At 35.8% G+C, this 24603-nt stretch overlaps 1 protein-coding gene across 1 annotated transcript in view; it reads left to right on the plus strand.

Moving 5' to 3' along the window:
- The window catches only part of LOC105208716 (tetratricopeptide repeat protein 28), a 43568-nt gene that overhangs the window by 1301 nt on the left and 17664 nt on the right, over positions 1–24603 (plus strand). The window contains exon 2 of the mRNA XM_011178709.3: positions 15326–15577. Within this exon, the coding sequence (XP_011177011.2) occupies positions 15464–15577 (114 nt within the window). The 5' untranslated portion in view covers positions 15326–15463. The remainder of the gene's footprint in view (positions 1–15325; positions 15578–24603) is intronic.

Here is a 24603-nt window from a genome sequence, read left to right on the forward strand (position 1 = left end):
TTATTAACTAGTTCATTTTGAACCAGTTTGCGAGTAGTTCCTTGAGATCACTACAATAGCTAATAGTTTCGATTTCTAAAAGTAGGAGGAACTTAAGCCAAGAATGAATTACAACGTGCACTTACCCTCTCTAACTACCGGAGAGGCATCTATATCCAATCTTAACGGCTTAACCTATTCACCTTAACGATCTGACTATACTTTGACCCACTAAAAATCGTTTTAATGAACTTACGAGGAAGTCTTACTCCCTCTAACTACCGGAGAGGCATCTATATGCAATTTTAACTGCTTAACCTATTCATCTTAACGATCTAACTATACTTTGACCCACTAAACACCGTTTTAATGAACTTACGAGGAAGTCTTACTCCCTCTAACTACCGGAAAGGCATCTATATCCAATCTTAACTGTAACCTATTCATCTTAACGATGTAACTATACTTTGAGCCCCAAGAAATCGTTTCAGCATTAATTGTTACCCAAATAGAATTTATTTGGAGGCTAAGACTTCAGTCTAATGCTTTCTGTGCACTAATATTCACATATATATCTACTTACTATATAAATTTTAAAGAATCTGCTTAACTTGCCAAGTAAAATATTTGTCTACTAAGTCATAAAAGTTCTTCAAAACGATTACTATCATGATTCAGACATATTTTCATGTTATTCACTCTGTACACACCTCATTTCGTTCGCTCAGTCACTTCGGCTTGAACTTCTCAACCGATTAATGAATTAATTTAATTAAAGCACAAAGCAAAAATAACTATTTTATTGTAAGGAATGTGAGACATGCTTATTTTGATAATCAATAAAATGTGGCATTAAATGATGTTCCCCTTCCACTCAGCCCTTATATCATATTTTCTTAAATGCTTTGGGAGCACATTATCTTTGTAATTGATGAACTAACGAAATTGGGAAGAATCTGATATAAAACTGTCTTTCAAGCGCCCTTTATATTTCAAATTTATTAAATTTAAAACTACATATATTATCAATTAAAATCCATATATCCAAATTGGACCCAAATTTCTCACATTGCTTAAATCTCAACAACATTTTGACATCTGTTTTACTACTTATTAACACCAAATAAAAACGTATTTTATATATGTTATTATTGCTATTTCTTGTGATTATTGTGACACATTCCACAAGCAAAAACCAAAAAAATAATGAAAATGCAAAAGAAAGCAAAGCACGTGAAGAAGCTACAAGGGGGGCCATCAAACAAAAGCAGATGAAAGATATATATATACCAACCGCGCGCAAGCCAGCGCTACAACAACAAAAGCAAAAACAACATAAAAAATGTTAATTTTACACAACAGCAAACTTTGTAATAAAAGGAGGAAAGAGAGCGCGCAAGAAATGTCACAGCGTGCTGAAGGGGAGGGGAGGCGAAAAAGAAAGAAGTTGCATAACTTGTTTCTTTAAAAAAAATCGCACTGTGCGCTTTATCTTGACATTATTTGCTTTTTAAAGCATTACAAATGCAGCAGAGCGCAATAACAACGCTGTGCCTTTAACTGTGCGCTTGACGACGATTGCCGAGCATTGTTGGGCGTTCGCTGGCAGAATAACACCATTAAATTGCTTTATTATGCATATAAATGCAGGGAAATGCGCAGTAAATATATGCAAATGTTGGAGCATATTTATAAAGGAAAAATATAAGAAAAATGTACTTCAATGAGTCAATTTGCGACGCCAAACAGTCTGTGTTGCTGCTGTTGCTTGGCGCATGCAAATGATTGCATCGTTCGCAGGTGGCAAGCACTAATTTATAACTACTTGTTGTTGTTGTTATTATTATTTTGCAAAATTTGCAATCCAATGATTATATTATTTGCTGCTCTGCAAGTTCACGAACACTCAGCGCTCCAAAGTCCAGCGCTACGCTCCCACTGTGTCGCAAGTTCGTCGCTTAAGTCTTTTGTTTTTATCGCAAAACCGCGCAGGCGTTGCAACTTTTGCGCTGCACCAATGTTTTTCTGTTTTGTTTTTTTTTTTTTTTTACGCCATCAGCAAGCCTTCGATGCAGCTAATTAACCAGTTGTCACCGCTGTCATGTTTGTTGTATTTGTTGATTTGGTTTTTATTGCTTTTATTGAGAAATTATTCAAGCGATAAAATATGGAAAAATCGAAATGAGTGACTAATTGGCGGTAGAAATGAAAGATTTCTACAGTTGCACTACTTTCTGCTTTGTCGCTTGTCAATTTTCCAATTATTTTTAGTTCGCGATAAACTTGAAAGCTGTCAGATGACAACAACAACAATAAACACATTATAATTGGTTTTTGCTATAAATTTCAATTTGTTTGATTATTTTAATTAAAATTTGCATTTTTAATGAGCAATTTAGAAATTTTAAATTGTTCTTATTAAATTTTATTAATTCAATTTTTATCATTAATTAATTTTTTTTAATTTTTTATATTTTCCAAAAAGATATAATTTTTTAATTAAAAAAAATTAAATATGTGGTAAAACTAAATAAAATCATTTTAATTTAAATTTTTATATTTCCTTGATCCAAAATTGGTTATTTAAACTCATTTTTATTAAAATTATTTTCTTTTTATATTTTTCTTCATACTTTTTTAATTTTAAAAATAAAATATTTGGTACAATTAAAAAAAAAATTCAATTAAATTTTTATACAATTTTAAAAATTTTTCAATTCCAATTTTTATAACAAAAAATTATTAAATATTTTTTTTAATTCCTAAATTAATTTTAAAACAATTAAATGAATAAATTAAATGAATAATAAATTATTTTTTAATTTAAAAAGTAAAAATAAAGAACTACTTTTTTTATTTGAATATTTTTTTTTTAATTTTAAAAGGTTTTTTAAATAAAATTATTTATTTTGTATAAGATAATTAAAAAATAAAGTATAAATAATAAAATATTTTATTTTTATTTTCTTTAAGTATAAATAAGAATTAATTTTTTTAATTTAATATTTTTCAAGTTTTTAAAAAGTATTTTAAGTAATAAAATCATTTTGTATAATAAGATAATTAAAAAAATATGTTTTAAATTAATTTAAAAAATATAAATAACTTATTAATTAGTTTAATTTTTTTAAGTAATAATAAATTATTAATTTTTTTAATTTATTATTTTTAAAAAGCTAAAATAAAAATATTTATTTTGTATAATAAGATAATTAATATATTAAATTTTTATATTAATTAAAAAAATATAAAAAACTTATTAATTATTTTTAATTTTTATACTCTCGCAACCTGTTGCACAGAGTATCATAGTTTTGTTCACATAACGGTTGTTTGTGTCACCAAGAAATATAAGAGTTAGATATGGGGTTATATATACATAAATGATCAGGATGACGAGTAGATTTGAAATCCGGATGTCTGTCCGTCCGTCTGTCCGTCTGTCCGTCTGTCCGTGCAAGCGATAACTTGAGTAAAAATTAAGATATCTTAATGAAACTTGGAACATATGTTCCTTGGCACCCTGAGAAGGTTGCTTTCGAAAATGGGCAAAATCGGTCCACTGCCACGCCCACAAAATGGAGGAAACCGAAAACCTATACAGTGTCATAACTAAGCCATAAATAAAGTGAAATTTGGAACATAGGATCCCATTAGGGAGGGGCACATTTGGATATAATTTTTTTGGAAAAGTGGACGTGACCCCGCCCCCAAATAGGTTTTTTGTATATAACTCGCAAACCAATAAAGCTATATAAGCCAAACTTTCTGCAGTCGTTTCTTTTAGCCATTTCCTTATACAGTCCAAAAATGAAAGAAATCGGATAATAACCACGTCCACCTCCCATACAAAGGTTAGGTTGAAAATTACTAAAAGTGGGTTAACTCCCTAACGAAAAACGTCAGAAACACCAAATTTTACATAAGAAAAGGCAGAAGAAAGCTGCACTGAGATTTTTTTACAAAATGGAAAATGGGCGTGGCGTCGCCCACTTATGGGTCAAAAACCATATCTCAAGAACCATTCGACCGATTTCAATGAAATTCGGTACATAACACTTTCTTGACACCCTGATGACACGGGTGGAATATGGGCGAAATCGGTTCACAACTACGTCTACTTCCCATATAACCCAATTAAGGAACCAATGAAGCTAGCGGAATAAAAACTTTACACAAATACTGTATTTGAGCTGTGACATCACTTGTGGAAAAATTGTCAAAATCGAACCATGACTTTTCAAGGCCCCTGATATCAAACATGAAGAACTCAGTGCCTAAGGTTAATTTTTCACCGAAAATATAGGTAAATCCCTCAGATATTTTAATGTAATTCATTCCCTCTGAATTTTTTTCTTATAACAGTTTCTCTCTGTACCTGAAATGGTAAAAATTGGGTCATAACTTCCCCCAGATCCCATATACCTAATTATAAGTAATATTAAATTAAGTGAGCGTATAGTCTTCGATACGTTGTATCTTGGTGGTGAAAACGAGTGAAATCGGTTTAGGAATTACCTCAGTCCCCATATACTATTTATGATGATTTTCGTTATTCTATTGAACTTTATGCCGAATATATGGGTCGAAATGTGTTGTCTTTATAAAATTACATCAATAAATTGCGAGAGTATAAAATGTTCGGTTACACCCGAACTTAGCCCTTCCTTACCTGTTTTCTTAATTTTTTAATTTATTTTTTTTTTAATTTTTCTGAAGAAATAATAAAAAAATATATATGTATAATATATAATATATAATATTTAAAAAAAACTAACCTCTTTAAACTCAACCTATATCACACACAAAAAATATTGAACTCTAAAATGTACACCCCCTCAAGCCATAAATTAAATACTTTGTCTTTAATTTGCATAATTAACAAATCAACAATTCAATAAAACCAAATTTTATTATTTTAAACAAAAATATGTCTAAGAAACAACTAAAAATTAAATCAAAAAGCAAAAAAAAAAAAATTAAAACTAAAACCAAATTGATTACGAAACCGTCTCAAAAATGTAAAAAACCCGTCCCATTTATTATCGAACTACACAAAGTGGCACAATATGACAAACAGCAGTCCAGCAGCATGCAATTTAAATAATTAAGTTGAGAATTTATTATTTAATACAACAAATAAACGAAATGCCGACATGTTTTTTCAAAGTGACCGCCACAAAGTGTAACTGATGAGCCAAAGCAGTCAGTGGCAGGCAGTTCAAGTCTAAGTGAAGCAGTACAAATAAGGAATAAGAAGTGGTATCAAGTAAGCAATAACAACAACAGCAAGAATGAGTGTAATCACACTAATTTATGCACACGAAATAGTTTCGGAAGGTAGACAGCGTGTTCGGTGCTCAGCTAGCGGCTACTTTAAGATTGTAAAACAAGAGGGAGGCGAAGCAAAGAAAAATGTTAATTAAAATAAAAAAAAAAAAACATTTCTACATATTTGTTGTTTTATGATGCTGTAAAATATAGCATTATTGATTCTCAAATATCTGGCAACACAACAACAATAATTTGTATTAGTAAGATAAATTTATTGTTACTATAGACAAGCCAGAATTAGACAAGCATATGAAAAACAAAACAAATAAGAAATGTGGTTAAATTTGAAAATCATTATAGTGACACAAAAATTAATTTAAAAAAAAATATGTTTAATTTGGAAAAAATTAAAAATGCAAAAATTTTCTATTACCAAATATTTTTAGGTTTTTACTACAAAAATTATTTTTTCAAAAATTTTACCATTTTTTATTTTAGATGTACTAATTTTTTTTTCAGAAACATGTTTTAACATTTTTTTTTTCAAATTTAATTTTTTTTTTTTTAAATTGGTAATAAATTTTTTTCTTCAAAAAAAAATCAAAACAAAAAAAAAACAAATTCAAAAAAATTTCCAAATTTTTTTTGGATTCTAAGTTTTTATATTTAAATTTTTCTTTCAAAACTTTTTTTTAGTTTCAAACTTTTTTTTCCAAAAAAAAATTTTTTTTTCAAATATTATTTTTTTATATTTTGTTTCGAAATTTTTATTTTAATTTTTTTCCAAATTTTTTTAAAAATTATTTTAAAATTTTTCAAAAAAAATCTTCATTTATATAACATTCAAATCCAGCTGCCTCGTGCTTTCAAATACTAAAACATTTTAATTCTCTGCCCTTCTATTGTCATTCGTCAGTTCGTTTTTTCGCTAAACATTTCAACAATTTTCCACCACCATTGTCGTTTCTTTGCTTTTATTGGCGATAAATCATGCAACACCACTTACTGCCACGCCGCTAAGCGCTTATGCAACATAATACGCTGGCACTACAAGTGGCAGCCACATAATTGTCAACATTAAAGTGAAATATTTACGAAATTCAATTAAAACATCAAAGCGTGCAAAAATAAAATATATAATGAAAATAAATTCCGCCAACGTTGTCAATGTCACCTGCGCACTCACGCGCATAGTTGTAAATTAGCTGCTGGCAGCCAGACGGCGACGCGCGCGCTCCCAGCATTTGCGTCTATTTAGGCGACAAAGTGCTGTTACTACGGCACAACAACGCATGTATGCAAAACGCGGCAGCGGCACATCTGCGACGCGGCTACTGTTGCGATTTTTGCAATATTTCGCAATTTTCGTTGCTGTCGCGCGAGTTGTTGCAAATGTTTTCAAACATTTTTCCGTGTTTGTGACTACCTCATTTGCTGTGTTTCTCCGCGTTGTACTTAAAGTTGATTAAAATATTTAGACAACGTTGCGTTACTAACTGCATGAAAAGGCGGCGAAGCAATTACCATGTTGCTGCCGCATCGCAATCGATATGCCACTACCGCTGCAGCTATTTGACGGTGTTTGGCAAATATGCAAGTACTCGGGGATGCGCGCTACAGCAGCGAACGCAAAAAATGCTCACTCGCGGCATCTTAATGACTTTGTAATTGGGTAGTAGAGAAGCGTATGGGAAACATAGAAAAGCACATAGTCAGTTGTTGTTGTTGTTGTTGCGCTTACTGTAGAGCACCGCCTAACAGTTATATGCGCTTTGATTACCTCAGTATTGCATGAGTTGTAATTTTTTACTAAATTCTGGTATAAAAACAAAAGACTTAAGCAACGAACTTGCTCAAAGTGAACTGGTTAACTGCTAAAAAATTACAGTTAAACATTACAAGCAATATTTTTCTTACATTACGTTATTGACATATATTTCATTAATATTTCAAAAATAAAATTAAAAAAAAAAAAATTTCAACAAACAAATGTTAAAAATTAAAAAAAAAAAATATTTATCAAAAAAAAAAATATTCTAAAAAAATTATTTATCAAAATATATTAAAAAAACAGCATTTTACAAAAAAAAATATTTTACAAAACTATTTGCAAAAAATTATTTTTGAAAAAAATTCAGAAAAATATTTACTTTAAATTAATTAAAAAATAAATTTTTTTATTCTGCGAAATATTTTGAACAAGAACTTACTGTCCAAAAACTAAATATATTTAAAAATCAATTTACAAAAATAATATTTTTTCAAAAAATTCAGAGAAAATTAGCTTTAAATTATTAAAAAAATATTTTTTTTTTTTGCCACCCTTTATTATTTTTAAAATAACTGACATTCTGCGAAATATTCTAAGCAAAAAGTGATTTAAAAAAAATTAAATAAAAAAATAAAAGGATATATTTAAAAATATGCAAAAAAAAATTAAATATTCAAAAAAGTTTACGTTAAAAAATTTATTATTAAAAAAATTAATTTAATTTAATAAATTGTTAAAAAAATATCAAAAAAATTACATAGAATTATTTTCAAATAAATATAAATAAAAACTATTTTTTTACAAAATTTAAAAAAATAAAATTTAATAAAAAAATTTTCCAAAAAAAAAAAATATTTTCAAAAAAGTTTACATTACAAAATATTTTCAAAAAAGAATAAAAAAATTGTTTAAAATAATTATCAAAAAATTGCAAAAAAAATATCAAATAAATATAATTAAAAAATAATAAAGAAAATACAATTTTTATTTTTTTTTTATTTACTTTCAATTATTTACAAAAATATATTTTTTTCGCTACCCTTTATCAACTTTAAAATAACCAAAATTCTGCGAAAATTGTAATGAAAATATTTAATCACGTGTGCGCGATCGGTTTACCGCTATTTGTGGCACCTGCGCCACCTTTCACTGCAATATCACCCATCATATGAACACACAAGCTGCCCCATGACTGGCTGCCGCACATGACCACCACCATCTCCGACACCACGACACGATGTTTGCGACCACGACCACAACCAGCGCCATCTCTCACAGTGCAATTGCCCAATTTTCTTAATCGCTATCTTCACAGTATTTACTTTAAGTAAAAAATAATTAGAAAAATTTAATATCAAATTGTGCGCCGACTCCTCGAACGCCTTTCACTTGAGCAACAACACCAACACTAGCAGTCGAGCGAGCAAAGTCAGGCAGTCAGGGTTGAGATAATCGAATCGGCAGAATAAAATAAAAAACAATAGAAACTTCAAAAGAGAACATGTGAGTGTGAGCAAAAAAAAAGAACAACAAAAATAAAATTAAAAAAAGTTAATAAAAAAATCAGCACAGCGTTCAAAAAATATTTTTAGAGCCTAGAAGGCATGCGAACCATAGCTGAGTCTCGCTTACTTTGTTATAACTGTAATAATACATGTTTGTGTGTGTGTGTGGGCAGCGCACCTGCTTGTCAGCTTGCCACACTACTTTGCGGCATGTCAATTAACCATCAACTACTCCGGGTGTTGCGCGATCTTACAGACACACACACATTCCAATATGCACACCAGCCATGTGCGCGCTGATTCACTGAATTCCCCCACGACTACCGTAAACAAAATTCAATTAATGCTTATCTCACCATATTGCCAGTATTAGCACAATAATATTGACGCACGAAACAACAAAACTCCGGTGAACGCACAAAATTGCTGCGTAAATGTCTGTAATTTGGTGGGTAAATTGATCGGCGAAACAAGAAATGAAATTGTCGAAGCACTGATTAAATGGTCGTTACGTTGGCAGCCCATTTGACATGTCGCCAGATAATGGCGCTTTACTGTGAGAGAGTGTAGGAATTTTGCTGTAATATTCATTTTTCTTGTAGGCCCAATTTAATTCCATTCCTTAGAGCCGTTCTCCCATGGTAGAAAAGCGAAGTGAACCCACTTATCTGTAGTTAAACACTGTGAAGAAGAACTTTTGAGTTCGGAATCCCTGACAAATTTTCCAAGAGTCCTCCTTTAGTGGTTGTAGTCATCAAGTGTGGAAACTGAGACGGCCCTACCTGTAGACTTTCACCTCCGCAGTGCCCTTTGCGCCGGTCTATTCATTCATCCATCAGAGATGTCCTCAGAGTAGGCAGAGGGACTTAATTACGCTCCCTCCAGCAGACCCAGTAACAGAACAGGAACCAGAGGAACAAGTCAGGACCCCCTTTTTATCGCTGAGGGATTCCACCTAGGGATTGATGTTTACGGATATTCTTCTCGATCTATTTTTCAAAAATGGACTCAGTAGTCTTAAGCCGCCGTAAAATTACTGATGGACACTTTTTTGGCTCAGCAATACACAAACACGTGTGTGACATTACCTCGCTGGACTTCAATTCGAGAAAACTTTTTCAATAATCTTGTGTTTTGCTTCGAACGGACCGTAAATCCACGGTCTACCGATTTACGGTCACACATTCAACGTCACCGATTACGGCCGAAAGCAAGTATGTCTTCTTAAAACCGAAGCTGATTCCACCTTGGGGCTGAGGTTAAGAGATCTTCTACTCGAGCTCTTTTTCAAAAATGGACCCAGAAGTCTTAAACCCGAGATATGACTTCAATTCGATCAAGCTGTTTCCAATAATTTTGGATTTTGCTTGGAATTAACTTAGCATCCACAATCCACCTGAGTGGTAGTCACACACCTGACGCCGACGTCTGCAGCCAAAAGCAAGTACAAAGCAATGTTTAAATGAACAATTGTAACGTTATTTAAATTCAAGAAACGCGTTAACGGTACTTTTATGAGCCACATTATTAAGCATTGTTGCCATTTATCCGCTTATAATTATGAACTCGGTAATAAACTGATATTTTTCCATTAAATTACAACTTTTCTATCCGCTTTTACGCTGATTAACGGCAGTCACCTGCTACAAAGCGGCGCATTTCTTTCTTTACGCTTTCTGTTTCCCGCGCTTACAAAAAAATCAGTTTCAGCCAAGTTCCATTTCAGCTACGCTTATGATTAGAATTTATTTGCATTTCTCTTGTGTGGCTGCTACAATTATCTTGCTTAATGCTGTTGTTGGTCTTTGCAAAATTCTCAGTGCTAATGTGATTTTAATTGCCCCTGCCGTGCATGAAGGTCAAAGCAGACGGACGATACTATTACCAACGTCATTGGCGCAAGAACAGCACAGCACTCAGCACGGCAAGCCGACCGCTTCGTGTGCCGGCCGTCGTCAGCTCATCAGGCGTTCTCTACAACAACAACAACTGTCAATTTTCATAACCGTATGCGCCATACACAAAAACAACAAGCTGAGACTCAGTTGTACCGCTGCGTCTGCGCCACATCCACTTTCGTCAGCTCTAATTATATCTGTTTGATTAAATTTTAAATCATCTAAATGTGTACAAAAACAAAGCAACAACAAAACGCAATCATATGAGAATTAAAAATTAATATAACATTAAAACAAAACAAAAAACGCGCTCGACGGTGACGCCACCATGTCCACACAGCCACTTCCATGCTCATGTCCACTTCAAACATAAAAGCAGCCGCAAAGTGATTTTTTTTTTTTGGTTCATTATTTGACTTTCCTGTTCTTTTTTGCGGCTGTTGCTGCTGCTGTTGTACACTTTTCCGTTCGGCATTTATTTGCCCAGCCTTTTATGTCTATTTACAGCTTTATTTGGCTTGTTGTTAGCGAGTCATAACTACAAAAGGTTTATTATATTACTACTTGTTTTGTCTTTCGACTCGGTCTCTCTTTCTCTTTCGATTTCCGCTTCTTATTAAGTAGTCCATCAGATTCGGTGGCCGTCAGCGCCGTAGGCTGATGAAAGCATTAGATTTGGGCAGCCGTGTACGTGGTGTAAAGATTGAAATAAAAAAAGTTACTCAAAAACGCTTTTAAATCGTTTGGCTGTGGTGGTTTATAGATTAGCGCTCTGCGATACGAGGCTACAACTATGCTGTTGTTCTGCGTATTACAATCCCTCACGTACCTTTCTAAATGCGCTGTGTGCTCAAAAGATTACATCTTTACTATTTATAAAGTACAAACCGTTAAACTATTTTTAAAAGTTCGAGAACGTTTTGCGCATACCGATCTTCATGTGGCTATCTGTTAAGTTCTTACTTGTGCAGCCGACTTTTTCATGGTCAGCTACATGATCAACTCAAATGGAGTACGGAGACTTCGACAGTCGTAGAAATTAACCACGAACCGCTTTGTAGTTAAGCATAGAGTTTAGAAGATCTACTCCACAACTCAGTTTATATCTATGGGACCTCTACGGCACTTTTTCCGCGAATATATAATGAATATGGAAAAGTGATACTATTAAAAGATCATTTGCTGCATAAATCTATTAATTTCTAGAGGTAGGTTTCCTAACCAGTCCTCAGTATCACTTGCCGATCTACTTCCAGATTCATAACACACATCCGGTAAATGTATAATCATAATTTTTAGTATTAACCAACGTTTAGAACTATATGGACTTGTGAAACAATGTACTCTTTCACTTACGTTTAGATCTTTATGGACTTGTGGAACATTGTACTCTTTCACATACGTTTATATCTATATGAACTTATGGAACAATGAACTTTTCCACCTACGTTTAGAACGCTATGAACTTGTGGAACAATGTAATTTTTGACCTATGAACTTGTGGAACAATAAACTTTTTACCTACGTTTAGGACGGTATGAACTTGTGGAACAATGTACTTTTTCACCTATGTTTAGAACTATATGGACTTATGGAACAATAAACTTTTTCACCTACATTTAGAACGCTATGAACTTGTGGAACAATGTAATTTTTGACCTATGAACTTGTGGAACACCTAATTTTATTGTAAACCAGCTCATTAACGGGCAAAATAAATATAGTAGAATGATAATATGTGAATTTCTGAAGTAAATTGTGAATCTAAAGGGATTCAATAAGAGTTCTAAATGTTCAAGTCTCATATTCGCTTTCTTATTTACTGTTATTTGAGGTCACAATTTCGCATAGCTCCAAACAGTTAAACGCAAATACTCATTTTTCCATTATTTTACATATCCGCATTATGCCGTTATAGCACTTAAATAACAGTTAAAGTAAAAATGGTGTCAATAAAACTGTCAAACATCGGCATTCGACAAGTTAATGTGACAAAATAATAGTAATTTAGTATTTGAAATAATTTTTAGTGATTTTTTCGGTGAAATTATATGAAATACAAGATAATGAACGTAAAACAATGTTATTGCAGAGTATTACATAAATATCTATGATGTGAAAGCGGACGCGTTTAGCCGAAAGCAAACTACAAACAATAACGCACAATAGACATACATAGTTGTCTCAGCTGTCAACTGACAAGTATCAGCTGTCAAAAGGCGAAAATTTAAAATTTAGATAGATATATCTCTCTATAAGAAAGTGAGGTGAATGCGAAGTGGAAGCGAGAGCGAAGCAGCGTAACGCACAGTAGCTGCTTGCATTAAAGTGAAAAATGTTAAAATAATAATAATAATAAAATAATAAAAGTAAACATCATAACAGGTAAGCAGAAAATGCTGCGTAATTTTGATGTCAGAAATATGCACAGCTTTTGAATATGTTCGAATGCGCTTTCGGCGCTTTATTGGCACTTATTAATGATTTCCTTTTACATGAAAACAACACGCATGTTTGCATAATTTTTCACTTAACTCGCGCTTGTTCTCCACGCGTTACGCATACATTTTTGTTGTTGACGTTTTAACTCAACTTAAACTACATTGTTGTGCGCAAATGCAGACTTCCTTGCGGCGAAAAATTCACAACATTCCTGACGCTTAACTTTTTGCCTTTAGATTTTTCTTTTTATTGCTTTTATGTTGATGCTGATTTCCTGACGCAAACATTTTCGGCGTATTTTTCGCTAGAGTTCGTTTTTTACGCTTCTCTTCGTAAACCGCTGATGATTCTGCTTTGCTGTTCGCGGAAGAATTCTCTTCGGCCGGCGCTCGAAAGCGCCAATTCGTGCGCTGAAACGTGTGACAAATGACCATAATTTGCCACTAGCGGTATAAAGGCGCGCTGCAATCACAACCGCTGCGGTCTGCTGCCCGCCGTTGACTCAATAGCCGAATATTTCTTTTCATTAATGCTGCTTATCACATATTTAGTAGGTTTTTGGCCTCCGCATTATATTTATGCATAAAAGTAATGCAGTCTGAACGATCGAAAATTAATAGTGCTGTCATTTGCTATACTACGTATACTACTTGTACTCGTTCAGTCCAAAGGCGTAGTGTGACCACCAGCGTGGCGGCGGTGGCAACACCGTTAACCGTGCGCTTGGTACATACTTTTATGAATGCATCAAAAACGATTGAGTCATAAAAATTTATTACATATAACGAATTTATAATTTCTTACCTTAGGTAAGATATGGTTTTCGGCCGCTGCTACTTTGCGCCATGCGCACGACTGTGGCAAATGCAACGCTGCAAGCGTAACTTTTTGGTACCGAAAGTGCGGTGTACCGTTGTTGGCAGTTAAAACGAAGTTATTTGGTCGTTGCTCTTGCTATAAGCTCAAGATTTATGCAGGAATATGTTTACAACTTTGATTTGCGATACGTCAAAGTTGAGATGAAGCTATTTTCCTTATTACCGACATTGCCATTGCTCGAGGTTACTTTATTACTCGACTTTTTCATTGGTTCCACATTCCAATTTCTTAAGCTCGTCTGTTATTTTTTTAACTTATTCAGCTCTTTTGTAGATATTATGTTACGATATATATACACACATATATATACATATACGTATACATATATATTCTTTGATCTCCAAATTCTTGAGCTTCAAAAGCTCATTAGTTGTTCTTGGTTCAAGAACATCGATTGCTTAGACTTCTAAAATATTATTAAGTTCAGGTCCATGTGTGGCTTTGGCCAACCAGATTACCCTATATTTTTCTTTCTTTTGGATCCTCCGTTTATGGTTCTCTGAGATTTCAATTCTTGGATTATTACTTTAATTGAGTTCATTTTGAATATAAGATCTAATATGACAGATCTTCTTCAACTGTCATACAGTTCTCAAAGGCTTTCTACCATCTTCCATTTATTCCATACTCATATATCCAATCTCCAATCTCTCTCCACCAAACATATCATTACCAGACATCATCCTTTCTTATTAACACTCTTATAGGATACCTTTTCAGCCTCTAACTGTTCTTAGTCCATGCAAAATAAGCCGCGTAAGCAGTCACTCAAAGTCATTTAATATACACCAACAAGTGCTCTTCAAGCTCTCTTTAGAACCAAGCCGTCGTCTTCAACAACCGCACATTTCGAAAATTCTCAGAAAAAGTAATCACTTTCAATGATATGTTGCCGCTAAGATCACAACAAATCGCATTTCCACTGACAACATTCACAAAAGATTTCCAATGCAAATACGTGAATCAGCTTGAGAAGAGTACTTTTCGCTATGCGGTTGTCACATGTCGCCGCCGAAAAAATGTAATTTATTTGCGTATTCAATTGTCAACGTTGACGTAAAAGCCATAAAGTGCAACGTTGACAGTCAGCCAGGCGGCAAAGTGAGTAGGCAGGCAGGCAAGCAGGCAGCCGCAAAGATAATACAATGATGAAGCTACTATTCTACACACTTGCGATTGACGGTGAAAATACATAAATGCCATTGATGTAGGAGAGGGAAATGAAGTTGAAGTTGGTTGAAAAAAAGGTGGGCCACAAGAATGCGCAAATATTTACACAAGTACATTCCATTGAATTCACTTAAGAATGCGCTAGTGATGGCGGTATTTAAGCATTGATGAGTAATAAGACACGTAGTTACATTTAAATATTGATATTCTGAATACTTAGTAGAAAGTTAAAGTTAAATAGTAGAAGAAAGTAAACACCCACTAAAGACCGAGTTGAAAATCATTAACTAGTGGCTTTGGTGTGATTGACTTTGACTAAAGCTACAATAAGTCCATAAATTATGTTTAATTTTTTTAATATATTTTTCTTTTCATTTAATAATTTTTTATTACTTTCTCCTTTTCAGCTAAAGCAAACAAAAATAGTAAAATAAAAATGTGGCAATATCTTTCTGGGGTCTACAGATAGTATCAGCTGCTTAAAATATTATATACAAATACATGCATTATTATTCGTCAGTTAAACTACAGTCATAATCACATCAATGACGAACTATGAGAATTTATTGAATTTGCCGCTCAATTGCAATGCAAATGAAAATAGCGGCGGTCTGGCAACACAGGAAATTATAAAGATGTCGCAACGAGACTTTTCGGAGGTGAGTAAGACCATACAATTTGTTATTACCGTAAAAAAATTAAAAAAAAAATCCACATATCAGCAGTGTAAATCAAACATTTCTTTCATTTGTGTGTAATTCTCAACCAAATTATGCTATTTTATATTTAAGTGCTACTACAAAAAGTTGAGTGCAAGATTTTAGGAATTCAGCACTTGCATGGATCAGAATTTAAAAATCTGTTTATATGTAGTCCTGATTCTTGACTTGTGCTAGCAGTCAAAAGAAGATCAACTCAACACAACTTCTTCCTTAACCACTTGAGTTCTCCCTGCTTCTCACATTGACAGTCACAAAGCAAAGCTGCAAAGCTAAACAGCCTAACAAAAAAATCACTTTACCCAATTAATTTGTATTAAATAAAACTAAAAAAAGAACACGCAGCAGCTGCCGCTCACATGCTTAGCGCAGCCGCAAATGCACTGAATTCAAACTTCTCAGAATCGACGTGCAACGAATTCAATTAAAATAAACTGTATGTAAATTAAGCGCTGCTGTAAAGCACGTCTCCTACACATGCGGCGCGGCGCGGCACGCTGCAACACCGGCTGACTGGGCGGCCGATGCACACTGTTGCATTCGTAGTAAACAAAGTGAAATAGCAACGTGTAACTGTGCTTAAATTGTCGCGCAGCAGCTGGCCGTGGCATATGAGTAAACAAAACGACGGCAGCCAAAGACTGTCACCGAGTCTGTAACTGTCAGTTAGGCATCGATACAAACTTACAGAACCTTCTACAACTGCTTTTTTTCTCGAGAATGTCGCTTGTTTCAATTTTTATTTTGTAGTACAAATATTTTTATTTTATTTTTTTGTCATTTTTAGTTTTTGGTTTTCCAATCACGACTCAGCCATTAAATGCATTTAACTGATTTTAAATTAAATACCTGAAATGGACAATCACGACGAGTGGAAATACTCAAAAAGCTAACACGGCCTGTTTTTGGATTTTTATTGGGCGCTTTTTTCTATGCTCTGTGATTTTCGTTTCGCTTTTTCTAACGATAAGCATGAAAAAGTTCAAGTTCCTCAATGTGCCGCAGCCAACTCATGAATAAAAATAAAATTAATTTTAATGAAAAAATGCACAGTATAGTCAGAAATGCTTCGAAAGCGTAGAGATAACGTGATTAAATGTGCAGTGATTGCTTGGTAAGAAATAGGTTAATGAAACTACGAATGGAGACCCAAAAAGAAAGTCCGAAATGGTTTTGCTGATAGGATTATGAAGGTATTCGAAAAACACTGAAGAACCTATGAGTCAAATGGATCTAAAAGAATCTAACTGAAGGACTTATGTAAAAAGCACAACATTCAGGAAGAACGTCAAGATCTCGTTAACTTCGGGTCTGACTATTTTTAATACAAATCCAATAAATTACCGAAAATTGGCGTTTCAAACTTCTTCTAGCAATTCTTATTCAAAATACAAGTACCGTTAGCACCCACATTAAATATTTTTTAGCGCATAACCTTTCTCCAAGATATTTTCACATTACAAGCTACAAACTAGCTACTTCTAGCGGCATACCCAACGTTGGAATGTCCTTCAAACAGCCGCAGCTACCAGTTCTTGACTTTAGCCACGCTTAGCTACTGCTCTAATTCCTGCGCACACCATGTGCCAGCCAACAACGACAATAGGAATGGCGTGCAAAAAAATATTGGAAAAAATGTGGATATGAAATGGATGGTTAGAAAAACTCGTTTAGCGATTTTAATCGGGTTGCAATCAATGCGATATCGACATGAGAAATGCTCAGCACATTACAAAGAAATACGAAGCAGTAAGAACAATAGCAACAACAGCAGCAAAAACAAAAAGCCACGCCATTGAGCACGAGTATGTGGCGTAAAAACAATGCCACAAAATCGAATCTAAGAAATCAATGGCAAACAAACGAGGCGAGACCGAGGCGGTTGTTGTGCCAAGCGAAACTGGCTGAGCTTGTTGTTGTAGTCGTAGTTGTGGTAGTGGCGGTGACGACTGTGGCTGTGACTCTGTCTAAAACTGATATTGACGTTTCAGCCGGCCCACAAAAGCCTGCTGACAGCAGCGGTAAGCAGCAACGCCGCCGTGTCTCCACCACAGCTACGATTGCGCGCAACTTGAGCTTGTTGTTGCAACAACTCATTATTTTCAGTTTTTTTTGTTTTTCTTTCGATTTTTTACTTTTCCTTTGAGGTTTTAAATGTAATTCGATGATTGTAAGCAGATTTTGACGTGACTTGATGCACTGAAGAGTGCCGAAGCTCGCAAATCAAACGCGAACAAACACCAAAGACACAACTCTGCACAACATCACAACTCGTAACAAAAACAAAAGCAGACACCATTTAAACATTTCAGCGGTAAACTAGCAGAAAGAACAACAACACAACAGCAACAAAAATACGCCGATTTGTGTAGGGAAACCGAGCAAATCGCCAATCGAACTGAAATAGCAAACTCATTGAAGCGCGCAGGAAGCTCAGCGCAGCGTTGAAAGATAGTGAAAAAAATTTAAATTAAATTTTAATCTCGACATGCGCATCAAAGGTGCAGGTAATCATAGCGAAAAGGCAACCAGGCGGCCAAGCAGCAAACGAAGCTGAAGCTGAAGCCAAAACCAAAGTTGAAGCAATAAAACTTAAACTTTGCGCCGGCAAGAGGATGCGCAACGAGCGCGGGTGAAGAATCAGACTCATGTGCAGCTTATGGAGTGCGGAGTTTGAGTGCGCTTAAGCAGGCTGTTGGCAGGCAAGCAGACAGCAGGTGTGTTGTTGGCCCAACCAGGACATGTTCAAGTGTGGCTGCAAGAGCTTAAGCTTTCCACATGCATATGCAGGCACAGGCATGCTTATCGGCCTCGGCGTCTGCGCCCGCGCCTTATACCTTGACGGCTGACTGCCTGGCTATACCTTTATTTATAGTTAACTGCCGATTATTCGACTTCCACTTTTATTAAACGCTTTTGCGCCATTTTTATTTAATTAAGAACCCATCAAGCGTGAAATCGGGCAAGATGAGGCGTAAAGTGTATTAAAACTGAATGCAAATGCATAAATAGCCTAAAGATTTGCATGAGAAGAAAACAAATGGCTGGAAAGAGCATGCTAATGAAACCCTATCTCGAAACGCTAACTATTGTTTGACCTTTTTCAAGCTTCCAATCGCAAACTTCCACCTAACAAGGCTCTAATATTTGCCTTCAGGACTATGTAAAATTCAAAGGTATCTCTCAGTAATAAGACTTTCATCTCAATAGCTCAGTCACAATGATCTAACTTTTATTATTAAAAGGCTCCTCTCGCATATCGGACTGGAGCTGGAACCATCTCGTGAGGATCCCTTTTAAAGAAACTTCTACCAATAACGGATAAAGGTTCCTCTCGCATATTCATTCTTCGAACTCGCACTTTACTTTTCATCGAAGCATTCGCCTTCCTTGACTTCCTTGAAGCACAGTTGTACCGGATCGGAGCTAGAACCAACTCGTTAGGATCCTATTTGAAGACACTACTACCAATAAGAAGTGGTTAAAGGTTATTTTCACTTTGAACTTATAAAAGGGGGTGCACTGAAATTTCGTCTCTTTTAGTCATTATCAACGGTCCCAAACGAGTTGGTCCAGCGTTTCTCGAAACAAAGATGTGTCAAACTCTTAAGACGCATATTATATATTCATAGAACCTGGAATTTTCAAACCATAATTTCCAAAGACTTCTCTGCAAACTACAAAAATCATGTTGCTGACTCCGGTATATCCAATGAACAACCGAACCGCGGGCTCATCAAGTGCAAGTAGATGGCATGGCCACCAAAAGCCGAACCAATAAACAACAAAAACAACTATACAGAGAGATAGTAGAATATTAGAAAGCAACACAATAACACAAATAAAATAAAAGAACTATGCATGTTGGACAAAAAAATAAAAATTATATACACAGAACGAATAAATCGAAAAAGTTAATTTGCTCTACGGCGTACGCCTTTTTTCATCTCATCATGTGTGTTTGTTGTATTGGAGCCACAAGAATGTTGTACGCTTAGCTAAAGAACATAGATGCTAATGAAGATTATGGTTATGCGGATGAAGCGAATGTTTTTTGGGCAGAGCGGACCGCAGAACGCGTTGATCACAACGCAATCAGGAGACGTATGCAGTATATGGAGAATGACGGACACGATGCGATGTGATTTGATTTGATGTGGCGGAGGAGATTGCTGTGGCGGGCGTTTGATTGAACGCAGGTAAACATACTAAGGAAGGAGGAGAGCGTTGGTTATGCTAGCGGATAGACAATCGTGGGACGGTTGAAAAGTTAATCAACCAGTGGAAGTGGTTAGAAGGTCGAATGGACGGAAATGCCGGCGTGGAAAGACAGATAATTATTAAAACGGATGGACAGTTATTGGAACGCATACAGTTTTGGTCGGCCGATGGAATGATCGGTTGAAAGCTTTATCGAAAGTGAGTGCTGAGGAAGATAGTCCATGTTTGAAACGAATGAATGGTAGGTCGAACGGCTGAAGATTATGTCGGATGGTAACCCTTAGATACAAAGAAATACGTGTTCTAGGTTGGATACGAGCTCGATACTTTCATGAAACGGTTCGAATATTCGAATTCGAATATACTGACCTTCTTAAAGGTGATTCAGTGGAACTGTTGCAGATCCGATGGAATCAACCGAACATTTCTGATTATTTGCCTGCTTGGGTCATTCGTATGTGCAAATTTGTTGCGAACGTCACACAGTTTCAGTGTCTATGGGCTCACGCAAGCGCGTATTGCTGCGACCTTGTTGTTAGTTGTGGTCTTTGTCTCCCATAGGTTTCTTATGTATGTTGTGGTTTTCTTTTATTGTCAGTGATTTGTTTGGAATAATTTTCGTGTTTGTGTTGTTGTTGTTGTTATTTTGTTTATCGCGCTTGTCTGGATGCTGTGGTAAATCATTGCTGACGCTGCGGTCGTTGATCATTATTACGATTAGTTTTATTGCTGCGTGTCTATATGTATATATAGAAAACACACATACATAGAAGCCAGCAGATGTTGCACGAAACAGGCAGACGCACACATAGACATTTAAATGCGATTTTTTTTAGGTTTCTTACTTTTTTGTAGAGTTGTATTTTAATTGATGCGTGTGAGTGTGTGTGACTGTGTAATTACACGCGCGTGTTTGTTATAAAATTCGCGAATTCTTTTCACTCAGCTAGCCACAAACGAAATGTAGGTTTGGAATGGCAGAGTGAGGTTACACAAACAAATCGTTTGCGCTTATAAAGAGAGAGCTTCACACACACACACACACACATTCAGTAAAGACGACATATGAATGCCTCATAAATTAACTATATAGTTGCTGCATTCATTTTTTTGCCATGCTATTTATTATTGTTGTTGCTATCACTGTTGCAGTTTGTGATTATGAGCAGTGTAGTGCATAACCGCACCACCTGTGTCCGCTGAGATCGCGCTCCAACCGTGCGAATGATCAAGGAAACAGACACAAGCAGACAAAACGATGCTGAGCTGCGGTCATGCGGCAATGCAGTCGAGGCAATCGTGCAGATACACACGTCTAACCAAGGAAAGTCATGCTGTCGCGCTTGCGTCACCGCGCCGCCGCTCAAGTCAGCACTGCATCCGCTCTATTAAGTTCAGTGCAATTTACACACGTCGCCGCGCTGCACCGCGCCATCTGCCAGCTAGCCAGCCAGTCATTGAGCCAGCTTTATCACGGCCTTTACTGTGCTATTAAATTCAACTGCCGCCGCACACCGCTCGCCAGCACTGCCAATGCGCGCTACTACCATTAGCTCGATTGCGTCTGCTGCTTTGCTGCCATGGTTGTAGCGTCTGTCCGTCCGCCAGTGGAGTTTCGTTAGCCACATGTGTGCTGCGTCTGTGTAGGTTATGGAACCAAGCAAGCGAATCGTTGCATTGAGACGCCGCTGCTGCTGCGCTGCTAGTGCTCTACACCTTTCGACTAGTCGCATATCACGCATTCTCAGAGTGAGTTTGAGTTACTGGCGAGCTAAAGGCGTACAACGAAAACAATACTGATGCTGATGTGTGTGTGTGTGTGTGTAGCAACAAAAGCAATAACAATAACAAATAATGTGCAGTCGCACCACAACAACTGCAACAATAAAACAACAGCAAATCATAAATAAATGAGACAGCAAGAGAATTGGAATGGTCGAGCGGGGATGGCGCACAATAAAAAAGAACAGATAAATGTTTTCTTCACAGACACACGCACGCACTCAAGCTTGGACTTGAAGCAATTGCAGAAGAAGCAGAAGAAGAACAGATAATAATAAGTTTACAAACAGACAACAACAACAACAAATATACACATATTGTTATAAATGCAATGCTTAGGCGCTGCGCAGTGCTGCACCAGTAAGTCCAAGCAAGCCAAAGCGAGCAAAAAAGGCAGCGAGACACCGAAATGGAATGCGATCATTGACGTGCGGAATGTGTTGATTGGAATTTCGATGATTGAATTATTTTTAATGGTTTACATGGAAGCGCAGGAAAGCAGTTGGAGGTGTTGGACTGTTTGCCACCATACATACCATACATACATACATATGTATATGCAGCCATGTATGAGTAAGTTGAAAAAGTGGAAATGTAGTATGACACTGAAAAAGCGGCGTAAACACCACGGACTGGGCAAACTGGCGCAGTTGGCATTTGTGTCAGTCAAGCCATTGACAAAATATTGACGACTCACCAATTATCTTAGAAAATCCATAGGGACTGCGAGAAGAAAGCGTAGGAACATAAGTAAGCACGTGCCTTTTCCATGAAGGAGTGAGTAGAAAAGTAATGCGGCACTTGAGGAAAGAAAACCTCACGGACTAATGGAAGCACGAGCTGAGTGGACGTTCCCTAGGTAATTTGCTGTAACCGACCCTAAGAACTCATACAGAGCTTTAATTACAACCCATCTATTTAAATATGAAACAGAATATTTTTATAACCGGAGCCCCAATGACTTTTTTCAAAGAGATTATTCCTAAACCGTTTAGTTACTGAGCTTTTGAATTTTTCGAAACCGAACTCTTCATCATACCAAGATCTCGCAGTAACCAACCATAAAGACTCATTCAGAATTTAAATTACGATCGTTCCATTTACAAACCGAATCGGTGTGGATCTAACCAGTACTTTAACGTGACCGTCGTTTTTCAGAGAAATCATTCTAATCGGATTTTTACTAAATAATTCTTTGCTGAGTTCTGGAATTTATCGCACCGCAGTAACCGACCACAAAGACCCATTCAGAGTTTTAACTATGACCCATTCCATTTGTATATGGAATCAGAGTATGTCGTAGACGAGTTCTGCCGAATTGGTGTGGACCTGGAAAGTAATTTGTTATTACCGAAGCTTCGAAGACGTTCATTGGAATAACGCAATTGTCTTTATTTGGAGAGAGTTCTTCTAGACGGCTTTTCCTAGACTATTCTTCGTCGGAGGTCCTTTATAGACCGGCCGAACTCATTAATCTACTCGAATTCATATAAGGTCAAATTCTCGCAGTAAGCGACCTCAAAGACTCATTCAGAGTTTAAATTACGACCTACTAGAATATGAAAAAAGTGTATGTCTAAAATGACTTCGTCCGAATTGGTGTATACCTAACCAGCACTCGGTGATTACCGGAGCCTCAAATCCGTCCTTGAGGAAAACCACTTCCTTTAACGCCATCGTCTTTTTTCAGAGAGATAGTTCTGGACGGACTTTTTTTTAGACTATTTTGGGACGAAGGTTCTCTACAAAGTTCTGAACTTAATCGCAACCGAACTTTGTGAATACCGAGTTCTTGCAATATTCGATCGTAAAAACATTCAGAGTATATCAAAAATGAGTTCGTCTAAATTGGTGTGGATCTAACCAACGCTTCCAAACGACTTTGATAAGGGATAGCTGTCCTCCTTGTACGTTTTTTAGAGATTATCTTTATCTCTTTGAGTTTTGATCGGAAGATTTGTAATCCAGCTAATGAAGCCGAAATACTCACTCTCATATTTAACTGAGATCTTCAATGTTCCTAGTCGAACATTCGGTTTACTTAGAGCTACGACCAAGACTACTGGACCATTAAGCAACTGGAAATGTTTATAGAAGAAATGTGCATTGTTTCTATCGTCAATACCTTAGTCTTCTTGTATTATCTTCCTATACTAACGGCTTTCCTAACCTCACATAGAGCTTTTACAACGGCATATATTGAGGAAACGAAGGCAACGGCAATTGATAATGATGGTGGCGTAAGAGGAATTCTTTCTATCTTTAGCTTATCTAAACGAGTACAATTTGACGCTGCTTTACAATAATTACAAGAGAAACAGAAAAAAATTGAACAGCATCACCAACGAATAGAAGAAAGATCAGCATAAAAAACTAGAGCTCATTTAGTGCCACCACAACTAAGGAAGCTGCAACAATGTTGCAATGCAATGCACACACGACAAAGTAGCACAAACGTAACTTGTCTATTAAAAGCAGCAATTTTCCATACAATTTATGATTGTTTATGATTTTAATAAAAACCAGCAGAATTACTTAACATAAAAATAACGATTTTGAGGCGTCCATTTTTTTCAACTAATTCCGTGCTCTTCACATAAATTGCGAACATAAGCGCTTTGGCCGGTCGCCTACGTCTCGACACGTCAAACGCCAACTCTTCGCGGTAGAATTTCAGCAAGTTTGTCGCTTAAGTCTTTCGTTATGTGCATGCAAATGCTGGCCAATTCCAACATTTATTATCGTTTTACATTAGTAATCGTCATTTCACTACATTCACCATTATTACTATTACACATATTTTGTGTGCGCTAATGTTTTTTCCACGCAACAATGTTGCATGCCACAACGCGGCGCGTAGTTGTTGAAATGATGTGCTGTGCCGCGCCTTAATTCACCATACGGCAACACTGTAAGTGAGCAAAACTGCACCTAAACGTTTTTTTTCTTGTTTTTAGCTGAGC

The sequence above is a fragment of the Zeugodacus cucurbitae genome, chromosome 5, assembly GCF_028554725.1.
Source record: "Zeugodacus cucurbitae isolate PBARC_wt_2022May chromosome 5, idZeuCucr1.2, whole genome shotgun sequence".
Taxonomy (NCBI): Eukaryota; Metazoa; Arthropoda; class Insecta; order Diptera; family Tephritidae; genus Zeugodacus; species Zeugodacus cucurbitae.